Source organism: Anguilla rostrata, chromosome 3 (genome assembly GCF_018555375.3).
Source record: "Anguilla rostrata isolate EN2019 chromosome 3, ASM1855537v3, whole genome shotgun sequence".
NCBI classification, from domain to species: Eukaryota; Metazoa; Chordata; class Actinopteri; order Anguilliformes; family Anguillidae; genus Anguilla; species Anguilla rostrata.
Genome location: NC_057935.1, coordinates 23,187,041 through 23,211,486, shown reverse-complemented (window position 1 = coordinate 23,211,486; position 24,446 = coordinate 23,187,041). Strand labels below are relative to the sequence as shown.

At 41.5% G+C, this 24,446-nt stretch overlaps 1 protein-coding gene across 1 annotated transcript in view; it reads right to left on the bottom strand.

The window, feature by feature from the left end:
- The window catches only part of LOC135250510 (ecto-NOX disulfide-thiol exchanger 1-like), a 69,077-nt gene that overhangs the window by 18,493 nt on the left and 26,138 nt on the right, over positions 1-24,446 (bottom strand). The window contains exons 2-6 of the mRNA XM_064326842.1: positions 15,345-15,502; positions 13,146-13,280; positions 6,341-6,508; positions 4,467-4,673; positions 3,761-3,994 (exon numbers count right to left, since the gene is read on the bottom strand). Coding sequence (XP_064182912.1) covers positions 3,761-3,994; positions 4,467-4,673; positions 6,341-6,508; positions 13,146-13,280; positions 15,345-15,354 — 754 coding nt within the window. The 5' untranslated portion in view covers positions 15,355-15,502. The remainder of the gene's footprint in view (positions 1-3,760; positions 3,995-4,466; positions 4,674-6,340; positions 6,509-13,145; positions 13,281-15,344; positions 15,503-24,446) is intronic.

Genomic DNA, 24,446 nt, shown 5'->3' with positions numbered 1-24,446 from the left:
AAATCAGCTGAAAGTGAAATATTTTTCCGCGGCCGTTTGGGCATATTATTTTACCGTTGTCAAGCAAAACTCTGGTTGGCAGTTCTATTTGGACCGTTGTTATACAAAAGCCTCTGGTCATTAATTCTATGAAAACAACGATTCCATCAAGAAAAAATAGTTCCTTTTCGTTTTATACGAAAATTAGCACTAATTTTTGGTCGTTTTTTTTATCATTACATTATTTAGGAAAATTGCATGAAACCATAACTCAATCAAATTAATCTCCCTTGCTTTTTTTTAAATGGTTCGGTCACCGTCACGCAGTGATATTTATTCAATTTTTTTCAGTGGCGCAATTTTTTTTTAGAACCTTTAATAATTTACTCGCAAAATCGCATCGCGCTTGATGTGAATACTCAGGCGCGTCGAAATTCGCCTTCAAATTATTTGCATTTTCATGTCATTTTTTCGTCATGTCCCTGGTGTGTAAAGACCTTAAGTCTGCAGGACTGCCCTGCAGGGTCGCGTGTAATTGGCCGTAGCTTCACCGAGTGAGGGAGGGATTTCAGTTGGTGGGACTACCGCTCAATTGGATGCCCACGGTCCTGCACAAGCGACACATGCAGTACCCTCCTCGAGCTCATTAACTGGTGGACTGCAGACTGAGAAGAAGCAGCAACTTAACACCTCGTATCGGAGGAGTATGTCGGCACACCCGTGCTTTCCCAAATAGAGAAGACAGAGAAGATTGATGCAAAAAGCATGAGCACACACAAACTGGGCATTCCCAATGGAGCGCACGCAATTCCCAACCCCTGGCCATTTCAAACTGCATGAAAACAGGTAAAATTTCAGATTGAAAAATCCCAGGAAAGGCCTGCAGATATCATGATGATTTATGAAAAGGCCGCAATAAGAGAAAGAAACCCATTTAAAGCATGTTTCACCAGGAGGAACATGTCTGCCATTTTGAAAACAATGGAACTATATTGATTTTGCCATTAGAATGCATGTACTAAATGATGGAGGGGACGCCATGGGGGGGTTGGGTGGTCGGGTGCCGAAAGGTTCTTTAAAATATGCACAAAGAATTCTCTTGTTTGGCTAGAGGTTACAATTTACAAATGATTAGGAACAAAATCCATTTATCTGACCCGGCGAGAATGACCCAGTGAGTCGTTTTTTTTTTGGCAGGTTTAAAAATAATTACCTCAATATTAATACAATGAGACTACATCCCACACCCCCCCCCCCCCCCTAAAAAAAAAGGGTGAGAGTGTTAATGAGGCTTTTCAGTCTGAGCATGGCCTTGCCACCTCCATTTTTTTGTATTTTATTTTTAACTTTTTGTAACAGAGTAAATCGACTGAGAGCTCATTTCTCATTTGCAGCGACGGCCCTGGCTTATTGGCGTGGGCAGGGAATTCAAGGGCTGGTGTAGCCAGTCAGATGTAGACGGGAGGTTTTCAGACGTAAAGCAGCCAGACATACACAGAGTCAGGTTCATTGGGAATTTGGCCAGGATACTGGGGTTAACAGGTCCTGCCCTTTTGAAACGTTGTGCTGGATCTTTAAATGACCACAGTAAGTCAGGAGCTCAGTTTAAGGTCACAGCCAAATGATGGAATCTCCCAGTAATTCTCCTCATTCCACTCCTGCCTCTCACCCACCATAAAACCATAAGATTTCCTTCAGTACAATGGGATTGCTTTGCTTTAAACCGCACGCATACTTCTTCTCAGAGAAGCTGCAATACAGTGATAACAATGGTTAATGCCTTAACGTTTCCATATTGCAAAAGAACAAAAACTTTCGGTCTGTCTGAAGTTCAAAAAAGCTTAGGGACTACAAACACTGCAGTAAATCAGGCAGGCGAAATGAGCATTAAGGGAAGGAAATTCTGATCACATAGACAATGCCAGCTCTTCCACAGAAAGGTATGCCTTTTTTACCAAACTGAAATATGCAAATTTATGAATGCTGAACTTTGACTGATGTCTTGCATTCAAATACGCAAAAGAGTGGTGCAGTGCACAGTCGTATTGTCCTTCTTGAAGCAGCGCCTTTTTTTTTTTTTGGGTCCGCCTGAGTATTTTTATGAACACGGCATCTTGACCAGGAGCCAGCCATCTCTGCCTCCGTGGGGTCATCAGATATAATGAAGACCTGGGGCTTGAACACTGTGAGAAGGAATGGGGGCTGACCTTATGAAGGAAATCCATTTCTCCAGACTGAATGAGTTCTATTAGCCAGGGGTTCCCTAGCACCTTTTGTTTTATCGCACCACTAACTATATGGCAGGAGCAGGCAGCATCCACGAAGCAATGACCGGGGACAACCGGAATCATTTGACAAGCCTGCCTTGAATACTGAAGAGCACAAAGGCCTCTTGGAAAAATCACATGATGGAAGGTTTACATTCAAATGCAATACTGGAGCAATCCAACCCAGTCTACCTCCAGAGTTTGCTCTGATTGGATGAAAAAGATTTCATCCATATGCAATGTCTTGTGTCCCGTCCACACTCATTACATGCTCATATTGGATTTGCCAGGAAATCAGATAGATGTCAAATAATACAAACGAGGCCAGGGGCTGCAGAGTACATTTCCCATCATGCAAACTGGCAGGAAATGGCAAAATTCACCTTGATTCTAAAACCCCTCCCTCTCAGCCATGGCGTAGCCATTATAGACCAAAACTTAATAACAGTATGGCTCTGTTTGATTGCTGTATAAAAGCACCCTTCCTCCCTTCCTTTATCATCCTTTAATTTCTACTAAATTGCTTTCACCTGTCCATGCTCTATACACCAGCTGAAGGAAGAAATTATGCGATTTCCAAGTTTGCAGACTTGCTTATAAGGTCATGTGAGATATGACCTTCAGAATGGATTTCTCACAAATCACATGGCAATCATAAAATGTCGGTTTGAAATGTTGAACAAAATTGAATTAATGTTGACAAAGCCATGTTTTGTTTTTTTTCTGTATGAGGCCAGCTATGGTCATTGCCCATTTAATTTTTTTAAATTTAATTTACTTAATGAAAACATGCAAGGAATTGACCATCTTCCAAATCAAAATTAAATACCAGATAAGCATTGCATATTTCCGAAAAGCTCTTTTTCAAATTGTATACGGTAAGTCTCCCAACATTGAAAAACATTAATATAACATAACAGTTTCCGTTTAATTAGCTATAAAAAAGCATTGAGAGCAATCCAAATTCAGAGCATCTTCAAATGGGAAAAACGAATAATTTAAACTAAGAATCTTTTCCGAGGCTGCACTGAAAAGTCTGAAAGGGCATCTATTAATTAACTCTATTGGCCTGGAACTGCAGAGCGAACCATTTGAGCAGTTACTGGATAATATATTTCTTTTTTTTTTATCTCAGTGAATGATGTTTCATGCTAAGTTCAGTCCAAGCCAGCTGTTGACATTGCTAGTTCTCTTAAATATAACAAGATAACCCATAAGATTTCAGTATTTACACCAATCACTCAGTATTTACACCAATCCGTTTTCAGTATTTACACCAATCACTCACACAATTTTACTAAGTCTGTGCATAGATTCACTAAATTAAAAGTAATTTAAACTCAATCATGATAAGTTGATATGTTTTCAGCTGCTGTAACACTGGAAAATCACAGGGACCTGCAGGATTTTTTTTTCTTTTTTTGCATTAATAAGTACCAGCTTGCCCTGTAGCTTTGAGCATTTTTTTTTTTTGTTACAATTGATCTTATTTTTGAAAGAGAAACGAGGTCTACCTTTGAGCCGGTCAGCCAGCTGGCCCGCCTCGTGCTCGGAATAGTGCATTATGAGGGGGGGCGAGGGGGGGCGCAGGCGGTCCTCCTGGACTTTCCGCCTGTGGCGTTCCTCGCGCGCCAGCAGCCTCTGCTTGCACTCCCACTCGTACAGGTCATCCCGCGCCTGGGCGAAGTCCACGTGGATGCGCCCCGAGTCCTTTTTGTCCGTGCTCGACCCGATGCGCATCCGGTAGCCTGGGAGAATACAGCGCGGTCAACTGTAGCGTTGACGCGACGCGCGCGTGTGACACAGCCTGCTCGGGTGATGCAAGTCATTAGGCACGGCATGCGGAACAGGGAAGTGGTACAGTCCCGGAGGGCTGCTGTGACTGCTGGCCTTTGGTGTGTTTCACTTACAACTTATCTTTGGCCCCCCCCGGGACTGGCATTTTAAATCTCTGGCCCTCCAAGACTGGCGTTTCAGATCTCTTCTACAGAACAACTTGACAATGAATCATTTCCCAATATTAACTTCAATCCTAAACTGCAAAAAAAAAAAACAAGCTGCATCTGGCCGATTTAAATAATTGAATGCAAATTCCCTTTTGCACGTTCTCAGATTCAAATTTCTCCTCACATCTTTCCACGTTCTTAAGTTGCCAAGAAATCTCGCTCCACTTTGATCTCAGCCGTGTGGAAGTGGGAGGGCGGAGTGAGGAAATCTCACCTGACAGGTAGAGGGCCTTATCTACCATGAACTCCTCCGTGAAGCGGATGTGGCAGAAGTTCTTCTTGCTCTTGCGGATGGCGATGATGTCACCACATTGGTCGAACACCTCCCGGATGATCTCCTCGCTGGAATTTTCGGGAAGACCTCCCACGAACACAGTCTTGCACCCTGGGGGTCTCTCCCGGGTGGAAGGAGGCGGCAGGTCTGGGGGTGAGATAGTTTTTTTTTTTTGGGGGAGGGGGGGGGGGGGTATCACATGACAGCTTAAATAAACAGGTCTCCATTTCATATCATTCTTTGTATTTTTTATTAACATGTTTTCTTCTTTTTGTATGATGTTTGCTGTTTGTTGTAGTGTCCTTTCTTTCTGTAAATGACTTAAGGGGCTTTGCCTGTCTTGCTGCCAGGGGAGAATGTTAATCACTATGTAATTCCTTAATAAATAAAGGTTTATGATGACACATCCAAGGAAAGACCGACAAACTTGAACACAATTCAATAAATAAATAAATACCAATATATAATACTGGTACTTATCAATACCAAATGTATGTTCATCTTATCTCTTCAATAATAAAACATGTATACACTTTTCAAGGTACCCAAGGACAAAAATTGTCAGTGGTTAAATCAACCAGCTGTGAAAACAACCAACATAAAGCTACAGCTATCTGTGCACAGTATTGCCATAATAACCAACTGCAGCATAAATACAGGTCAATGTGAATCAGCAATACTACTGGTTCTCTATCTCTGACACTGAACCACTGAGTGTGCTGTTTTTTGTCAAAGCCAATCTCTTGATCAATTCAAGTCGTTGGCTTATTTTAATACAATTCAAGTCTGGCATGTTAGCATGTGCTGTCAGTAAACTCCATTCATTTTACACAGAAGATTTCATACTTCCACACTCTCATCAAATAGGACCCAACTGATTTCACCTGAAAAATGAATCAATTAAAAATGGGACCTCTTTCAACTACAGTACACACAGCACAGAAAATTACATTAGTTGGTCTGGCGGATTGAAATTCCTGGGATCTGAATATGGGATATGGGCAATTTCTAGCATAACAACGGTAAATTGTCCTTAATAGACGATAAAAGTGTTGAAATATGAAAAACTAGCAGCTCATTACAATTCCAAGCTTGCTATTATGGTTGGAACAAAAACTAACATCTGTAGTGGGTGCCCAGGACCATGGTTTAGAAACATAAACTATAGGCTCTGAAATCATGTATCTCCCTCTGTAATGTTCCCATGGCCAGATCACTGCTCCTCGGCCTAACTAGCCAGTTTTGACAAACTATATACATTCCAACCATGCAAAAAACAAAATAATCACACATATTTTCGCTCTGCACTGTCACACTATTCATTTAATAATAAAACTCCCAGAAAATGCTAGAAAACATCCCTGCAAGCACACTGCAATTTCCCAAGGGAAAGGCGTAAGGAGGTGATATATATGGGGAGAGAGATTTTAACTCAGAAATTGATTTCAGCATTTACATTTATATTTGCATGCATGTAGCAGATGCTTGTCCAGAGCTTTCTGTGCTTTCGAAAAAGGAAGTGTTTACATTACACTGCTCCTCGCTGGTGCACTTGCCAGCATTTGAAGAAAAAAAGCATCACCCACAGTCAATTTGGGGGGAAAAGTAAATACACACCATTCGGTACAAACAACAGCAAAAGGTGTATCCATGGCAACTGCCACTGGGGCTGGCAGTTCCGTGGTGCTTTCAAGCAGTTCCAGGAGCCTTACTCATCGGAGTGTGCATCACGCCCGAGAAGGACCTTTTAAATTCTTGCACGGCTCGCCGCAGACCCACAGTGTGGGTGAAACGCTCAGCTGGACTGTACTCACTGGGATTCTGTGGGAAGAGAGTGCAGCTCTTGCAGTGTATGATCTCCTTGATGATGGGCAGCTCGACTGGCACGGGGGGAGGGGCCACTAGCCGGATCCCTGCCATCATGGGGTTGATTGGGGCGATGATGCCCAAGCCGGGGTCAAATCCTGGTATACAGACAGAATCTGGGAAAGACATGCATCCAGGAAACGGTTTAGTACAGCACGCAGACACCACATCGTTATATGATATCAAATGTATCTGAATCCATAAGCACACAGGGTTCCATAGGAATTCATCATATGATGTACCCATAAATGCAACAAGGCATAACAAGAAAATAACCATAACCCAAACCCCTCATTCTAGCTCCAATAGTGCAATATAAAGCACTGCACTACCTGGTGGGAGCCAATAGTTGGAATCACATTAATAGCAAGAAACATAAGTGCTTGTTAATGAAATGGCATAAAGCAAAATCCACAAAGAACCACAAAAAATAATATATACACAATACAGTTAATTTTGATTCTATGTAACAGTAGCATTAAGCAACATGCAATATTATAATTGACAGGGTTCAATTAATTCAATGTGGATGATGAGGTAAATGTAAAAATCTCTATAGTTTTGTTTATAGATCATAATATTTACACAGCTGTGGTAGCATTGCGAGATTCAAAGAGAAAGCTCTTAATTTGAATGAAAAGTTGAAAATGAGATGTCTTGCTCTCGACAGATATTTTAAAATAATGCATTTGATTTGTTTTCAGCGCATGCCATCTTTGTATTGCTGCCAACTAAAACTCAAAAATCGCACCGTGCGTGGTAAAAAGAAGCCCAGTGGTACTGTGGTAAGGTTGTCCTATGTATAAAGAAGTCAATTCTGAATTAGTTAGTGATAAGTTACCTCAGTGATAACATCAATGGTAAGCTATGTTACTACAATGTGATCACTAAAGGGGCTGTTTTGTTCATTAACAGCTTGTAATAGGTTGTCACTTGAGATGTCCGAAAAAAATAAGTTTGTTTACAAAAATTGTTGGCATTTTAAAGAAATTTAGCTCATGATTTTCTGCCTGTGCAAGCAGAGGTGGACTTTGCCACCATGCAAACCAAGCTATTGCATGGGGCCCTAGATACTTGGGTGCCCCCTGTTGGCTACACGTGGTAGCCTATATTAACCTTGAATATTGGGAATTTCAGAGGGGTGACAAATTAAAGTAAAAACCTGAATAAATGAGTGGAGAAACATATCAAATGCAGATGCTTCCATACAGGTATACTACATGATACAATTAAGCAGTTAACATCCTATCAATGGTTGAGCTTGGTCGTGTGTGTGTGTGTGGTGTGGGGTTAGTGCGTTGTTGAAGGCCCTGCCTCTGATCCACGATCTGCTACTGTACTGCATGTGTGTGTGCGTGTGTGTGTGTGTGTGTGTGTGTCTGTACTGTTATCAAGTTTAATGAAAACATTTACATTTTATAAAATACAGATCCAAAATCCACCTCTTAACTGGGTGAAAGACTATAGATTATAACTATTAAATCCTGGCTGTCAAAATAAGCAGGAATCTGAGCTCCAAGACCTTGCAGAACTCAGAAGAAGGGAATGGTAATATCAAGTAAATTACGCAGACACCCCACATTCATCATTTTCAGTGACTTTTTTTTTTCAACAGAAAAATTATTCAAGGTCTTTTTTATTTAATTTCTCTGGCTCCAAGCTTAGCCATGTCTGCCAAAATGTGAAGTAGTTTTGTTCATTCTGGATTTTTTTTTCTCCTTTTCCAGCGAAAAAGCTGTTTGACTGCCATGAAAACTGTAGGCTAAGAGAAACGGAAAAAGTTCAGAAAACAGCTGGACCTAATTACCACGGAGGTGAGATGCAATCAGTCAACACCAGACCTCACCAACACCACCATCATCCACAGGGGTGTCAACCCGCCAAAATGTTTTGAGTGGGCGCTGAGAATACCTTTACTTTAAGTGTAGTCATCATCCTACTCATCATATGTTCATCATACTTTTCTCCTATATTTTTTCATTTAACACACAGTTATCAGTTTTTCTGAATATGAATAAAAAATGCACCAATGACCCCCCCCCCTTTTTTTTGGAACCCCAGAATTAACAAAAAAAGCACTGAATACAGTGCATTTGGTGCTATATTTCAAATGGGCCAGAAAATAGGAAAAAAAAAAAAAGGGAACATCACTTCTCGGATTCTCTTAAATTTGCAGTCTGAAAGGTAATCGTTCCATTTCTCTGTGGACATGAGAAAAATATCCTCCATTTCATGCATTACATTCATGTGGTATAATTATCCACAGTAGTAGTCCTGATGTGAGACCGAGATAGAAGTGGGGACTAATTCAACTCTCCCTGATCCAGGCTAACATACAGAGTCTTTGATTGCCTTTGTTATCATTCACATGCAATTATACCAGGGCTCTGGTCTTTATTGGAGTGTTTAACTGCTGTGGAGATGGGTCATCCCAGGTCACGAGAGACACAAACAGGTTTACATCCCACTTCAAACAACAAGCTTTAATTATTTCACGAGAAGTGTTCCACATCTTGTCCGATCAGCAGGTATTCATGATCTGAAACGTATGCCTTTGACTTCAGACCAGATAAATTCAAAATGTGGGTCTACCTACTGGATACAAATGGCCAAACTCCTGCCAGTAGGAGTTTAAACTGTCTAACCTAATTGTCTTTTCACTGCAGTCATTGGTATCTATCTCTCTAGCAGGATTGAGGGCTTAAATATGTATATTTATTTCTTTATTTACTTTTATTGTTTAAGCTTCAGTTTCTGTCCCCATGACATTCATCAACAAATACTAGATGAAACTGACAGTAGGAACAAAATGAAAAAAGATTAGAGTGATTTTAACTGTCTAACCTAATTGTCTTTTCACTGCAGTCATTGGTATCTATCTCTCTAGCAGGATTGAGGGCTTAAATGTGTATATTTATTTATTTATTTACTTTTATTGTTTAAGCTTCAGTTTCTGTCCCCATGACATTCATCAACAAATACTAGATGAAACTGACAGTAGGAACAAAATGAAAAAAGAAGGTTTTTATTTTAAGAGAATTGATTTTTCGTGACTTAATATTTGTATTACGGGATTTATGCCAGTACACCGTCAGTTCTGCATGTTTCATAAATTAAACCCAGAGAGAAAATGCATACTCCAAAATAATAATGTTAGCTTAATATCCCATATCCTTAATGCACCATGAAAATTGTTTAACTGCCTCAGGAATAATTCAATTAATATTTTCTGTCATATTCAACTCGCAGCTTTCTGGAATTTTCTAGCAATTGCTAGCAAGCAGCAATGCAAGGCTTATACTAATTCTAACTCTAAATCTCCTCCTCGGTTCACTTATTAAATATTACAATTCAGCTTTCACAAAAGCAACTCCTACGGCAAGAAAATCCACTGTGTTCAACATAAGACCATCTTTGGGCTCTACGTACCTCTAAACAGGTAAAAACAGGCTTAAAAACACAAGATTCGATTTTCAAATGCCTAAATTCAAAAGAACTTTACGAAGAGTGCCCAGGAAACTGTCATTCTTAAATGACAGTTGTTTGAAAAATTATATATTTTTTTGTTTAATAAAAACAAAGGGGTACAGACATCAAATGAGTATATAATTAGGCTAAAAGCAATAAGGTTGGAAAAACCAAATAAAAACCAATAGACTGAGTGGCTTTTGTAAGTATAATCTGAAAGAAAATATAAGCATGTGTCTTCCAAAATACCATACCATACTATACTACATTTATTAAATGCAGTTAAACCAGACTGCAATCTTTGCCATTGTCTTTAAAACTTAAATGCATGGGACATTCCAGGATAATCATTTGAGTTTGGTTGTAAACCATGGCACAGTCAGTTGTTCTGGAGTGACCAGGAGAGTAATAAACTGTAATACATGATCTAAAATATGATCAATGTTATAAGACAATGCTTTCAAAAACCATCCAAATGGAGTATAAATTGAACTGTACAGTGGGAGGAGGTCAGGACAAGAGCTTGGTAATTGGCATTCATCCCCTTACGTATTCAATGGAAACACAGTTTTGAATGTTGATACATTTGCCAGTTTTGTCGACTTTAGAACTATAATAGTGTGAAATGCCTAAGGGAATCTTTTTGTCTCGATGACAGTATGGCATGCCGTGTTTTCTATCTGCCTTCAAATAATTTAATTTCAGTTGAGTGCCTCTGTAAAATGAAGAATGAGGAGCAAAAATCTATGAAAAATAGTTATTTTCTAAATGCCTTAAAGGATAATCATTTCAAATGTACCCTTGAACGGCTAAAATAATTCAAGGCTGGAATTTAAATGATGCCATTCTTCCAAACTTTGCAAGGCTGTGACAATTTCACAAATCTCAAAATCTCTTCACGCATTTTAATTTCCCTCAGTCTACTGTGGGTTCCTTGCCCTCCAATGATAATAATTATAATGAGTTGCCTTTCCACCTAAGCTTGATTTTGCATGAACACTGAGTCAAGAGTCAAATTCGATCAGAATATTCAAGGGAGAGCTCTGCCACAGGCAATTTGTTGTTTCCTTTTCTTTACACCAAAAGCACCAACACTCCCTTCCCCCACCACTTCCTCCACAATACTCGTACATGTGTACTTCCTTATGGTCATAAAATTAGCCAAACATGACACGAAGGAGTGTGGAGAGTGTAACGACTGTGGTGCTGAAGCGAGAGAGGCGATAATTAACATCGCTGATTGCCTTCGGAGTGCGTTATTCTGACACCGAGCCCAACCCCCGCTTTTCCGCTGCGCGTTCGGCTCACATAAAAACCACCAGTCGGAGGAAAATTCACCATCACGCAGAGGCAGAATTACAGAGGCTCGAAAAGGGGCTGACGTGTCCACCTGGGCGCACAGGCTCGGCCTCAGGAGGGGATTATGTCAGCCTAGCGCCCGAGCGGAGAGGAGCGCTGGCAGGAGCCTTCGTTCTGGCTGCAGGTGAAACCATGAAATGTCGGCTCATTCGATTCCCGAACTCCGCGGCTGTATTTTACAACGACAGCGCGCGGAACATATTGGGCGTAGAGCCTCGGCGTTGACCATCCATCACACGTGTGATGCGTCAAGGAGCTACCGGCTCCAGCAGCAGTTCAAATCACATGGACACGTCTCAGTGCTCTGGGCAACTAAAATAAGCTGCTCTATTCTCCACAGCTACAGTCAGGGCACTGAGGACACATATATCAATACAGCAACACCTCCCCCACACCCACCCCCATTCATCCGTAAAAGCCATTGTATATAAAACAGAATGAAGTAATTGTATATAACTTTTTGTATATGAATTTGTACAATATAACATCTGTACAATTGTACTGCTAATGTACAACACAGTTGCACACTATTTGCATAACACTTTGGATTGTCAAGGTCAAGAACTGAACAATCCGTCCTGACATCCTGACAGTGACTGTGCACTGAGGCCTTCCCTGTTTGTCATAAAATAGTAGAAAACATACAATGTGTGATTTTTCATCAAAATCTGATTCATAGTTTAGGAATTTTCATTGAGTTTATTGGTGTGGCCCTGTTCTGGAGGCCCCACGTTTTGCAAGTGCAACACAGAAACTCACATTGGCCAATACATGTTAATTAAGAGCTTATATTTAAAAATTAATAAATAAAAATGCAAGCAATCACTTAGGGATTTTGTGCAGTGGGGTGGGATTTTAGCAAGCAATCTATCAATAAAATGAGCAAAAACAAGTACAATACCAAGAGTGAATGCTTCTTACTGAGCGGTTAGCCGACTAGCTGACTAAGTAGATGACTCCCCACTGTTTAAATGTGCACAAGTGATGATGTGTAGTAGGTGGCGGTATTAATCCATTGTTGAAACATGCGTCAGTGGCAGCGGGGCGCAGTTGGTGACGACATTAATCTTAAAGGACTAGCGACAGCAGGTGAGTATGATCATTTTGAAGGACAGAAAATCAGCACAACTGTGGATGTGAAACAGTGTTTGTGTTGTTGGTAGCTAGCTACTAAGTATTATGTTAATAGCCTGCAGCACATCACATATTTGTGGAATAAGTTCAAAGAACCCCAAAGCCTTTGTTAGTTCACTTGCTAGCCACCTAGTATTATGATGCAATGACTAGTTTCTGTACGAGTAGCTTGCATTTAATGGTGTGCTGAAAGATTATCGGTGGCAAACTAGCTACTTAGCTAACATCCATTTTATAGTGAAGCTATCGATAGCCACAGACCTAGGTATGGAAGGGCATGGCATTCACCATACCTTGGATTCATACCTTGGACTTGCTTTGTTATTGATTAAAAAAATAAAAAGTGATACAATTTTTACTTTAAAGTGGAACTACACACAGAGACAGTGGTGGTACTGAAGTAGTAATACGTATACTTGACTACAGATTTTGAGTACCCTACCCACTTATGGTAAAATGAGATCTATAATAGATAGAGCTTATCCAAGCGCTTTACAATTGAGTTCTTTATTCACAGATGCATTAGGGGTTAGGTGCTCTGAAGCTGCACTGGCATTCCACAGCCAGATGCAGGTTGAACCTGGCCCCTCCGGTCCGCCAGCATACTGGTCTACCCTGTCCTATGTAGCCCCAACTTCCGCTGACAAAGAGATCAAGGAAAAAAGAGCAGAATATTAGTAAAAATCCATGTTTATTTTAAGAATAGAGTACATCTGAAGTGATTTCACTGATATTTAAAGAGTTCTTTATTTCAAATGATGCATATGACCCAGGTCAGGTGCAGAGGCCTACCTGCAACCAGCTGCTGCCCTGGCATTCCCACAGGCACGATGCCCAGGTTATTCATCGCTGTGGCCCAGGCTCCAGGGTCCGCCAGGGGCACGCTGAGGCTGGTCTGCTCCGTTCCTGAACTCCCTAAACTGTCCGCTGCAAAGGAAGAAGGAGAGGGAAGAGGAGACCGGCAGTGTGAACTCGGACCTGTCAGCAGAAGGCTTTCAGTGAGTCCTGACTGATTGTGGAGGGATGGCTCAGATTTCTCTCTGACAGCTGTCCAAGGCCGTGATGGAGGTAAGAGCTAAGAGCTCACTTTCTGAGCAGGTGCCTCCCTCTTGCCCTCCCGACCCCCCCCAAATCCCCTGCTGCCCCAACTCCCGTCATGTTTGTAATCAAACCCTTCACGCAGCGAGCTGAGAAAAACAGACCCTAAAAGCATACCCCTCCTTTTAGCCGTGGACCCCTGCCACGCGCACTGAAATGATAATGGAAAATGGCACAGACTAGCGAACGGAACATTCCTGTGCGCTCTAATAGAGTTCTGCATCATGTGATATGGCCAATTCCTCTCAGTCTCTGAGCCGGTGGGTCTGCTGTTTCTCATAAGCATGCACTGCTTTTGGCTTTTATACTGCAATTTGATTCAAATTTGCCATGCCCCATTGTGTTTGCGTTTGTTCTCATTACTCATTCTCCATCAGTTTGAGCGAGTGCAGAGAAGCACCCAACCTCGCCTGAAACACGCAACATCAAGCCACGGCTTCTTTTCACTCTGCAGTCCACCAGCTAATCTGAGACAGACACTGAGCTAGAGGAGGACACTTCTTTTGTAGCTTAAGCAGGTAGACTGTGGGCATCTCATTGACCAGAGGGAGTCACTGGTGTGCAGTGGACTATGTCATTTGATTCCAGATCACGGTGCCCATCCACACACTGAAAAAGTGCCTCAACACCATGCCCTATTTTACCAGTGCACATGATACCACCAGCACAGGATGGCCATGCTATATACAGTGCATGATATGCTAAGTATTCCATGACAGTTCCATGTCCATATACCTATTCCTGTATTTTATGCATATATGACCTCCAGTAATGTGAAATGGAAGTAAATCTACAAGTTAATAAAAATGCTAATTTATAGAATTTATATTCTCAGTTTAATGTATCAGGTATTTTTCGTTTTAAAAAATGGATTATGTCCGTGTTTAATCTCTGCCTTGTGTATAGACTTTGACTTGCATGGAATGAGGTCTCTGTTCACTCTCTGCTGTATGCATAGACTTTGGCCCTTGTTTGGCCTTGCAATTGTTTAGGTCTTCAAGTGATGACTACAGAGGAGGTCAATACACTCATAACTCAATACAATAAAACTACTCTTCAAGGGTGAATTTGTTTGTATATGATCACTTCAGCTGCTTTCTTTGTTTTTTTATAGCGTTATTTAGCAATTTAGCCTTATTTTTATCATTAAAAATGTTGATGGCTGATTACTTTCCACAGCACATAATCTCACTGTGTTACTGATCTACTTGATACTAATAAACCAATAAGAATTCTATTTACTAAATATGCTTACTGATATCTATATATCATCTTTATATTCAAATATTTATACCAGTCAGCTATTTCTAGAAAATAAATTGTAATTACTTCAAAATCAAATTTTATTAGTGGATTTCATTGTAGAGTTTTTCTGTTCACTGGTGTATCCATACTGACCTTTTAATTATGAATCAAAAATAGCTTAGTTTTATAGAAGGAAAACTGCATTCTAAGTTAAAACATACTTGTTCTATCAAACAAGTAACAGCCAGACATTAAACAAAAATCAGTTTTGTTTGAATGCCACTGTCTAGTGTTTAGAATTGTTCTGGCTTCTTCAGTGTTCCAGACATTTTAATGGCCTTCCGAAACTGCAAGTCTGGATCTTCTACTTCAAAAGCAACCCAGACTTCAGAAGCAGCAATAGAAAATATAAAAAATAAGACAAGAAAACAGGCAATTCCACAGGAAACGTGGAACAAGAAGGATTTAAAAAAAAAACTAATAATAATTGGAGCAAATACCCAGGCAATTAATGTAAAAAAAAAACTCATGTCTTGTGTTTTGCTCAAGAAAAAAGGCAACACATTCAGACACACCACAATCGACATGTTTCAGTCAGGGGGGGGGTTCATTAAGAGAGGCGGTAATGGAATGGCAAGGGTACATTACCGCTGGCCATGGCTGGTCCTGTCCGCTTTCATGAGAGCACCTGCTCTCCCTCTCTGACCGTCGGCAAGGGGGTGGGGGGGGGGCGAGGGTGGAGGAGGGGGTGGGGGGCAGGGTAGACTGCCTGTTAGAGGCTGGATACCATCACTGCTCGTCCAGCCCTGCAGATCACACAAGAAAACATGCAGCTGGTGAACAATGGAAACAGGACAGTTTTAAAACTGTGGAAGGCTCTGGTGGTTCCCTCATGTTACGGGCCATATATTCCTGGTAAGGTCTGAGTGCATTCATATGACTAGAAGACAAAGTCAATGTCAGCCCTTGCTTAATGGTAGTGAGTGATCGTCTTCACTCCATATTAAAGGAAACCTCTAGGCTAGAACAGATCATTAGTAAACATGTAGCAGCAATGTGCAATTCATTCCAGGGTTTATTATGTGATATGTGTAATATATTTTAATGTATCGATATTCACAATTTTTCACTCACTATCCTGTCAGGCTTTCTATGGTTCTGCTCCAGTGTGTCATTTGTGTTATTTACCCAGAACTACTTTCGCCTCCACCCTTTGTGAGAAGGGGTGTAGCGTACGCAACCAGACATACTGACATTGACATTAATTAGCTAGCTAGTAGCACTTAGGCTAAAGGCTAAAAGCAAAGTTGGAAATTATAGCAACGCCACCATTCCCTCACCAAGCCACACTGTTGCATTCTGGACTATTCAGGCTGGTAGCATGGCAATAATTGTACCCCAGACAAATTATTGATTTCTCTCAGTTGGAGCGTTGCAGAAAATTGATTAGCGGGGATTCAAGACAAAATCCCTGATTTGTTGTCCTCAACGGACTGAAACAAATATCTGATACTTATAGTTGGTGCTATAATGAGTTGAAGATACGCTGTCATATTAAACTCCATTATTCTTCTCAGTCACCAGATCCAAACCCAAGCTTGTATTTATAGAATACTCCGGAATACCCCCTAAAATGTAACATTCCACTTCCATTACCTAAGTGTGAGTTGACTGACTTTTTCATCGAAGAGGGATGTAATATTCTTCTGGCAGAATTATAGATCCTGGTAGACTATGCCACACTGTATACAGACTGCACTGGCCAGGTGTGTTGCCCCAACATTCTATTAAGTCACACTCGTTCTTCCAATTTCTACCTGTAGCTCCGGGCACATGTTCACAAACCATCTCAAAGTATGCTGATCTCAGATCAGGGTTCTGTCATTCATATCTCACCTTTTTATATTATGAGCAAAAACCGGAAACTGTTCCTAAATCAGCACTCCTATTCCGAGGCACTTTTTCAGGTTGGGTGCAAAACCACCGTGTGCTGAGCTGCAGACAAGGATTAAGCTCACAGCAAAGCTGCTTGGCTCCACCCTGCTAAAGGGAAGGTTGCCTGGCAGAAGAAAGAATGAAGCCAGAACTTCTCAGCTTGAAAAGGACGTTCGTGGCGCCCTTCCTGGCAGGAAAAAGAAAGCTCCAAATTCCTCCATTTTACATTTAGGCCTTCAGCAGAACCTATTTTCCATAGTCAATTCCACATCTTAGATTTTTACAGGAAATCCATTTAGAGGCCTACAGATGTATATTTTTAGTTCATCAGTTCAGATTAATTCAGGCAGTGCACCACCTGGGAATGAAGCTTACCGTGCTACATTGGCACCCACTAATACGCCTACGAACGTGTCTTTTCAGAACATACATACACACACATACTGTATATTCAGGCTCATAGATCAAGACATCACCACCACCTTATTCTATCCCCAGTTCATCCCGCCAGCACTGAGGATCGAGGTTAATGAAGCATAGCGAACAATGGCGCTTCGGTCCATCCACGTCATTTTGCCGCTGCAGCAGGTTCACGCTTCAGTTTAGCGTAGCTGCACGACATGACTGGGGGTATTCCCCCCACCCCTCCCTTCCACTCAAGACAGTACTCCAGTTCCGGTCCCTGCTGCATGTTTAGAGTCACTTTCATACCCCATGAAATATTCACCCAGTAATCCGTGTAGGTGTCATTTATTCATGAGTGTGCTTGACATCCTTAAATCATTAAAATGGCATTCTGCTAGTGTGGAGATGAGAATTTGAGAAAAACCTGACAGCCAGAAATGGAAGGTAGAGTACCTGCATTGCAGAAACATGCCACAAATAAAGTATGCAGGTGGATGGCTCCCAAATGCTAATGATGATACTTGTGCCTGGTGTTATCTAAACTTGGGACCTCTGCAGCCTTATTTCCCGACCTCCAACAAGAGACAAGTGCATTCATTATGTCTCCATGGCAACACTGTAAATCTGCAGTGTGAATGCGTACCATTACACATTAATTATATTCCAAAAAATGTAATTATTAGAATTAGATTTTTTTTTAGAACAGCTCATCTGTGGCTAAGGTTTTCAATGTTTGCGATGAAGTTATTTTTATTTTTAAGTACAACAGCGTACTCAAACACCCAAAATAGGCCATCCGTGACCATTGTGTCAGGAGGTAACTGAGCCTGAGTGAACTGCCCTGTCTCAAAGTGGCAGGTGGAAATTAAAGTAATTAATGATTATAGTCAAATAAGGTCACGTCTGAGCGGATACCATTACTGCTCGCACATCCTCGATACCGGCTCACTTCATAGGGAGAATGCTGTCAAAGTAATTTTGGCATCAGCGTGTTGTAGATGGGTCATTGTCATTGCGCCCTTGAGCAAGGTGTCTTCAGTAAATAAGCGGCAGCGATGGATAATACGTGCCGGGTAAGCAGGCTAGTTTTCTGTCTCTACGGCCGAGTCTAGGGCAAAGAGATAACGTTAACGTGATGTCACTTCCAGTTGCGGCATGTGTCATTTCCACAGGACTTGACGATTTGTCTCTTTTATCGCCCAGCTGTGGCGGGTGTGGTATCAGGGGGGGGCGGGGTGGCAGAAGGGTTGAGTGACTGACGGAGCCAGTACATTGGGGGAAAAAAGGGGGTCACAACCACATTATCAGTCACTGTTTAAAGCAAATTGTTCAAAATAATGGGCTTGGAAAGGCCCATTACACACACATTCGGTCGTGGAAGAAGTCCACAAAGTGGTTGAAGTACAAAAGAAAACCCAGACCATACTCAGCAACGCCAGATTTTTTTGATACTTAACTTTGACATTTAAAATCACCAATAGGCCTCCACAGCCACTGGTCAAAGTATAAAAAAATACATAAATATACATGAATATTTTTTTAATACAGTTACAATAAAGAAAATCTAGAGTTTCTGTGAGACATCACTACCATTTTCTTCAGGGTTCTTTTTCGTTCTTATAGATTTTTCCTTCCCACTGTGGCAAGGTCTGTCAGAGCAGAGGAGGTTCATATTATGCCTCAATATTTACCCATAACCAGTAATTAACAACAACGTCACTGTGCATTTACAGCAAATGCATCTTTGCCGAAAACAGTCATTTCCTTTTTTTCGCCAACTTTAACGCAAAACCGAAAACGACCGCTTTTCCGAGCGCCGAGCGATCGTAGAACGAAAAGGTGGGGGGGGGTGGGGGGTGCATCTCCCGCGGTGTATCCGGGGAAGGAGGGGTAAGGTGCGTGAGCGAGGGGCGCCGGCAAGAGGCAGAGCTGTGATCTGTGCTCAGTATTCACGAGGCATCACGGGGGCATTAGACTGGAAACAATGGAGGATTCTGCGTTCGTCAGCTCCCTGAAACACAGGGGCCGCGATTGCTTTCACAAAGCCGAAAACGGCATTAACTCATCAGGCGGATGCAGCCACTCGGCTGACTCTATCGCCGAAAGGCTTTCAGTTACCGACCGTGAACGGGAAGAGATGGATTCCTTGTTCCTCCGTTGGAAAAGATTTTCCTCGTGGATATTCAAATGGATGTTTCTGTCATACTGTATACACCGTAGAACCTAAGCACAATCCTACGGTGCGATACACTCTCCTGGGCATGCCGTGTTGTCCTTGTGTCTTGCTTGATGAATAATGTATGTAAAATGATTTCTCACCATTCATTGGAATGATGTTCTTATTCAGAATTGTCCGTCGTTTGCCAAATTCTAAAAAGAAGAAAATAAAAGCTCATTTTGTTATGCAAGGAAATATTCTTATGATTTTTATTTCCTTCTTGTAAATATTGCTACGCTCCACTGTGCAACCATTAATATAGGGTTAATAATAAGACTTCAGCTCTATCATTTGAGTTAGATTATAAAAAAGCACTATTATATATTCCTATAATATAGCAATTTTGATATCGTTTTTTTATTTTATTTTTTTCACGCCTGATAAAGATAAATGAAAAACTCTAGAAAACAAATAATATAAGTAGTGAGGTATTTATATTTTATGCAAAAAATTTGAAATCTACAATACTAATACAATTGTTTCATTAATATTATTTTACTTCTGGAAAATGCCCATATCACAATTATTCACACCCCTAACTATTCTTTAAAATTCAATCCAATAAAAACAAATCTTCAACTGATTTGAAGTTTATTAGAAGGTTAAGGAACTATTCAGTGGCTGACAAAGGTTTTCCGTTTCCCAAGGATATAAAAAGGAGAGCGAGCATGTTTGAAATACTTTGCCTCTTTTGAAGACAATGCAGTGAATAAGGCACCTTGAATTTGTCAAACTATTTGTGAATTACAATTGGAACAGTGTCTTATGATCAGATGAAAGAAAAGTGTAGTTTTTTCAGACATGCACATCAGCGCTATGCACTCCATGCCTATAGTGGAACATGGTGAGGGATGTTTAATGCTTTGTGATTGTTTTGCATCCACAGGTCCTGGGGACCTTAATGGACGGAACCATGGACTCCAGCATGTCCCAAGACATTCTGTCCAAAAACTCTGCTCCCTCTACCAAGAAGCTACACCTTGGCCTCAGGTGGACCTTCCAACGAGACAACAATCTTGAATATTCATCCAAAGCAGCTACAAAATAGATGATAAAGCATATGATCAATGTTTTGAAGTGGCCATTTTAGTCTCCAGACCTAAATCCGATCAAACATGCGTCGTTTAATTTAACGAAATTATCCAGACGTCTACAGACCCAAGAATCTGAAGGAACTCAAACAATTCTGGTTGGAGGAAAGGTTGAGGATCCTCCCAAGAAGTTCCATAACCTCATACGACAGGGGACTACATTCACTTATAATGGAGTGTGACTATTTGTGATTCTTGATTTTTCTGGAAGCAAAATTATATTTTGTGAACCATTTAATTGTTGTCCATGACAATGCATTATTATTAAAGAATATAATTTTCTGAGCATAAATATACCTCTGTACTTGCAAACATTATACAGTATGTTTTCTTTATCGAGGGTGTGTGTAATACGTGTACTAAACTACTATCACAACAAATATGTTATTGAGACCTTAGATCACGCTGTGTTGTCAAATCACAATCTACCGTAATTTGTTACTCAATGTAGCACTCAGATACCAGTATTGAAATTTGAAAAAGGTCACCGAGGACGTTCATGCATGTCAGCGCAGATTCGAAAGTGCAGAAAATCTGGGAAATTTATATCCGCCCTCCTGCATTTTTGTGAAATGACGCGATGAAAATCTGGCGCGGCGTCTCAGGCGAGCAACTGGGATCGCACCCGCCCGGAACGACAGCTGCACTTCCAACCGGCGACCCAACCGCCGGCGGCCGCCCAAGGCCTTCTTCAGAAGTCAGAAATCTCGCAACGGCGCCCGACGAATCGGACGCGCGGTCGTTTTTTCTGTGATTCGGAGGGACGGCGCTGCTCGGTGCGGGATCCTGCGCGGTGACAGCCCACCTAGGAATCTCTTCGGAGGTGCAACCTCGTCTCCTCGTACCGCGTACTCGTACTCTGCCCGACCCGGTCGAGCGGAAAGGCCCGTTAACCGGTCCGGACAGTTTGCGTTCGGGAACACGAAACGGCAGGACTTTGCAGGAATGCGCAGTGCCGATTAAGAGACACGGGGAAAAAAAAAAAAGCGAAGGCTCCCCCAGGCGCACTCGGGGACGTCTGTGATTTATGACTGCGATGAGTGACGCCACAGACTGCATCACAGCCCGGAGGAAAAGCGCGGTCTCGCCAGCGGCCCCTGTGTAACTGCCCAAAACACTCATTCTGAAAAGTGAGATAAAGCAGATGCGGATCGCTTATGCTGGTCGATCCGTGGAGGAGTCCATTATGAAATCTCTTTCTCTCTGTGGCTCTCTCTAAGCACCCTCTCCCTTTCTCTTTCTCACATGTTCATGTTTAATCAAATAATTATCTCTTTTTCTGTCCCGCTCTCTAATTCTAATTTAACCTGCTTTATTGGCAGGACATACTGTACATTTGTAGATATTGCTGAAGCCTAATATAAATACAGACCAATAATGACGATTGTGTTCCTGTATTAATATTATGTGACTAATGATTATAATATTATCTCTCTTTTCTCCTCCTACTCTTCTCTTTTGCACCAACTGAACAGAGACATACTGATAGAAGAAGTGTATCAACTAATTATCTCTCCCCCTCTCCCTCCCTCTGTAATTCTCTCTCAGAAAAGATTTAATGGTGAAGGGATATTGAGGGATATTGAGAGAGGGACAGCAAGGCAATGGATAGGAAGATAAATGTATAGTGCATTAGGTCTGGAGTTAATTGCATGTAAATAAACAATTGGATCATTTACAATGTGTGCAAGTGGGGGCTGGGAGCACAGATGCCAAATCAATGGATGTTCAGAGCTTGGTCAGTAAATTCTTCCAAGCCAAAAGCAATCCATTACCTATCTGCTCCGCTTTTCTGGAGCATCAGGAAGGCTACAGAAGGCTTCGAACTACACAGCACTCCTTTTACTTGTTCTGTTCATTACAGGAAATGTAGAGTGAGGGGGAGGAGCCCATAGGGAGATGTCCACACCCACTCCCAATAACACAGAGTGCAGTGGAAGGGGGGTGGGGATTATCACAACTGAAATAGATTCATGCTTTTCGGTTCCACTGCTAATCGCTCTGTCCGCCCTCACTCTCTCAGGCTTCCGCCAGTCAAAAGCTGGGTGTCCAGGCAACCTTTCCTCAGCCAGCCCATCACCCCATACAAGCAATCCCCACAAATGCAACCATGGTGGGTGAGCTGCAACAACGCAATGATACGATGCAATAATGGAACTCGGTGCAAGTACTGGGGATAACATGCAACAGGGGGGCCTTGTGCTGTGTTTGAATGTGTGCCTGGCACACTCTGTCCACTCTGTGCAATTTGTCCCTTATCTGTTCAAGAAAGAATGATGTCAGTTGCACTGACCTCAGAAATTAAATTGCACCAATATTCCTGATCAGATAAAAGCCATGCACACTTGTCTTTGCAAGTATGATCCAAGTGCAGGACAGCGTAGGATTTGATATTAATTACTCTGCACCCAAGCCTCAGATTCTGTAAAATAAAAATGTCAGTGAACCAGACATCTTGGTGCTGATGTAGCAAAACACAATCGTCTTTTAATTAAACCCTAATTTCCTCCAATTTTCAATGCCTAATTTTTGTGTGTTTGTGCACATCACGGCAACTGCCTCTGTCAATTCAGGAGCAGGCTTGACAAAGTGTTCCACAATCATGGCTTTGTTATCTGATTCCCCCCTCCCTCCTCTGTTCCCCTGCCGGAGCCTGCTACAGAAAGTGCTGGTGGAAAACCTGAAGGGGTGGTGGGGGGGGGGGGGGGATTACTGGTTCTGTGCTAGCCTCTGAGCAGGTAGCCACCTGTGTAACAAAGACTCTAAAATACTGACACAGTAAATGCTTGAGCACCACTCTCTAAAATAAGAATCATCGCAGACATTAGTGGTAATATTTCAAATGATACCTGTATATTCTACATTGTGATGTGTGACAGCATATTTCCCATAATTCCCCCTGTAATTACGTTCTCCAGAGAAGAGAAACTTCGTGAATCCATCACTAAATTGTGACAATACCCTTCCTAATTTCAAAAAGGAATTACACGTTTATAAATTATTCATAGCTTTCTATACGTGACCCACATTTCTGAAATACCGGGAATCCTTAAGAGGAAAGGTATTTTTTTACAGCCAGTGGGATTATATTCTCTCAGGGTTTCACAAGTATCCTCAGATCAGTCTATTCCAAAGACAACTCCTGGGGCAAAGAAGACATGGTGCTTGCTCAATTTAGAAAAATAAATAAATACATAAATCTGTCAGAAACCTAACTCATTAAAAAAATGTACTATTTTTAGTTACATGAAATTTACTTCTTTCGTTCATTCCATCCTACCTTTTTTCCTTCCTTCCTATATTCTTTCCTTCCTTCCTCTGTTCCTTTCTTCCTCTGTCTCTTATCATACTATATGGAACCATTTTTCTGCACCAGCACTCATTGTCTCAGACGCTCACTGTATATCATATTTCATTTACTCTCAAGTCTTAATGTTAAAAACCCTGAAGAAACAAAATAACAGTCTATTCTGCAAGGTACTTTTAGTTAGACAAAAATAGTAAGAAAAAAAGAATTAATTACACTGAATCCCTAACTCAGGACAGAATTAAACTATCCCCGTTCTGTAATTAATGATAGCCAAAACAGGTGGAGCTACTGTGTGATATCAGTGACACACTGATTTGGACCGATAAATTTGCTTTGCTGCAGAGTCAAGCCTTTTGATTCACTCAGACAGGTCGTTCCTTGACAGGTAGCTGTTGGTCCATCGAATAGCCTCACTCTCGCGTTGCTAGGCGCGGTGATGTCTTCCTCCTTGTTCCGCCAGTGAGAACAGTGTCACGCTGTGGAGCGGAACCCAGACAGTGCTGGAGGGGAAGTGTCTGGAACGCAGCAGAACTGACCAGATGGCCAGAGATCCCCTCTAGAGATTTTCTCTGATCTGCATCTTAAATACCTGGCCTCCGAAACAAGAGAGAGATGCCTGCCTTCGGTAAGCATCTAAGGCCCACTATCGTTCTCAAAAACAACTTCATTGAGACTGCTTTTCCTATCGTTGCCTCAAACAGCAACTGCATCAAAGGTCTTTTTTTGCTTACTGTGCTAAATAACAACTTTCCCAAGGCTCTTATCTTATAATTGCTCCAAAAGGCAGGTTT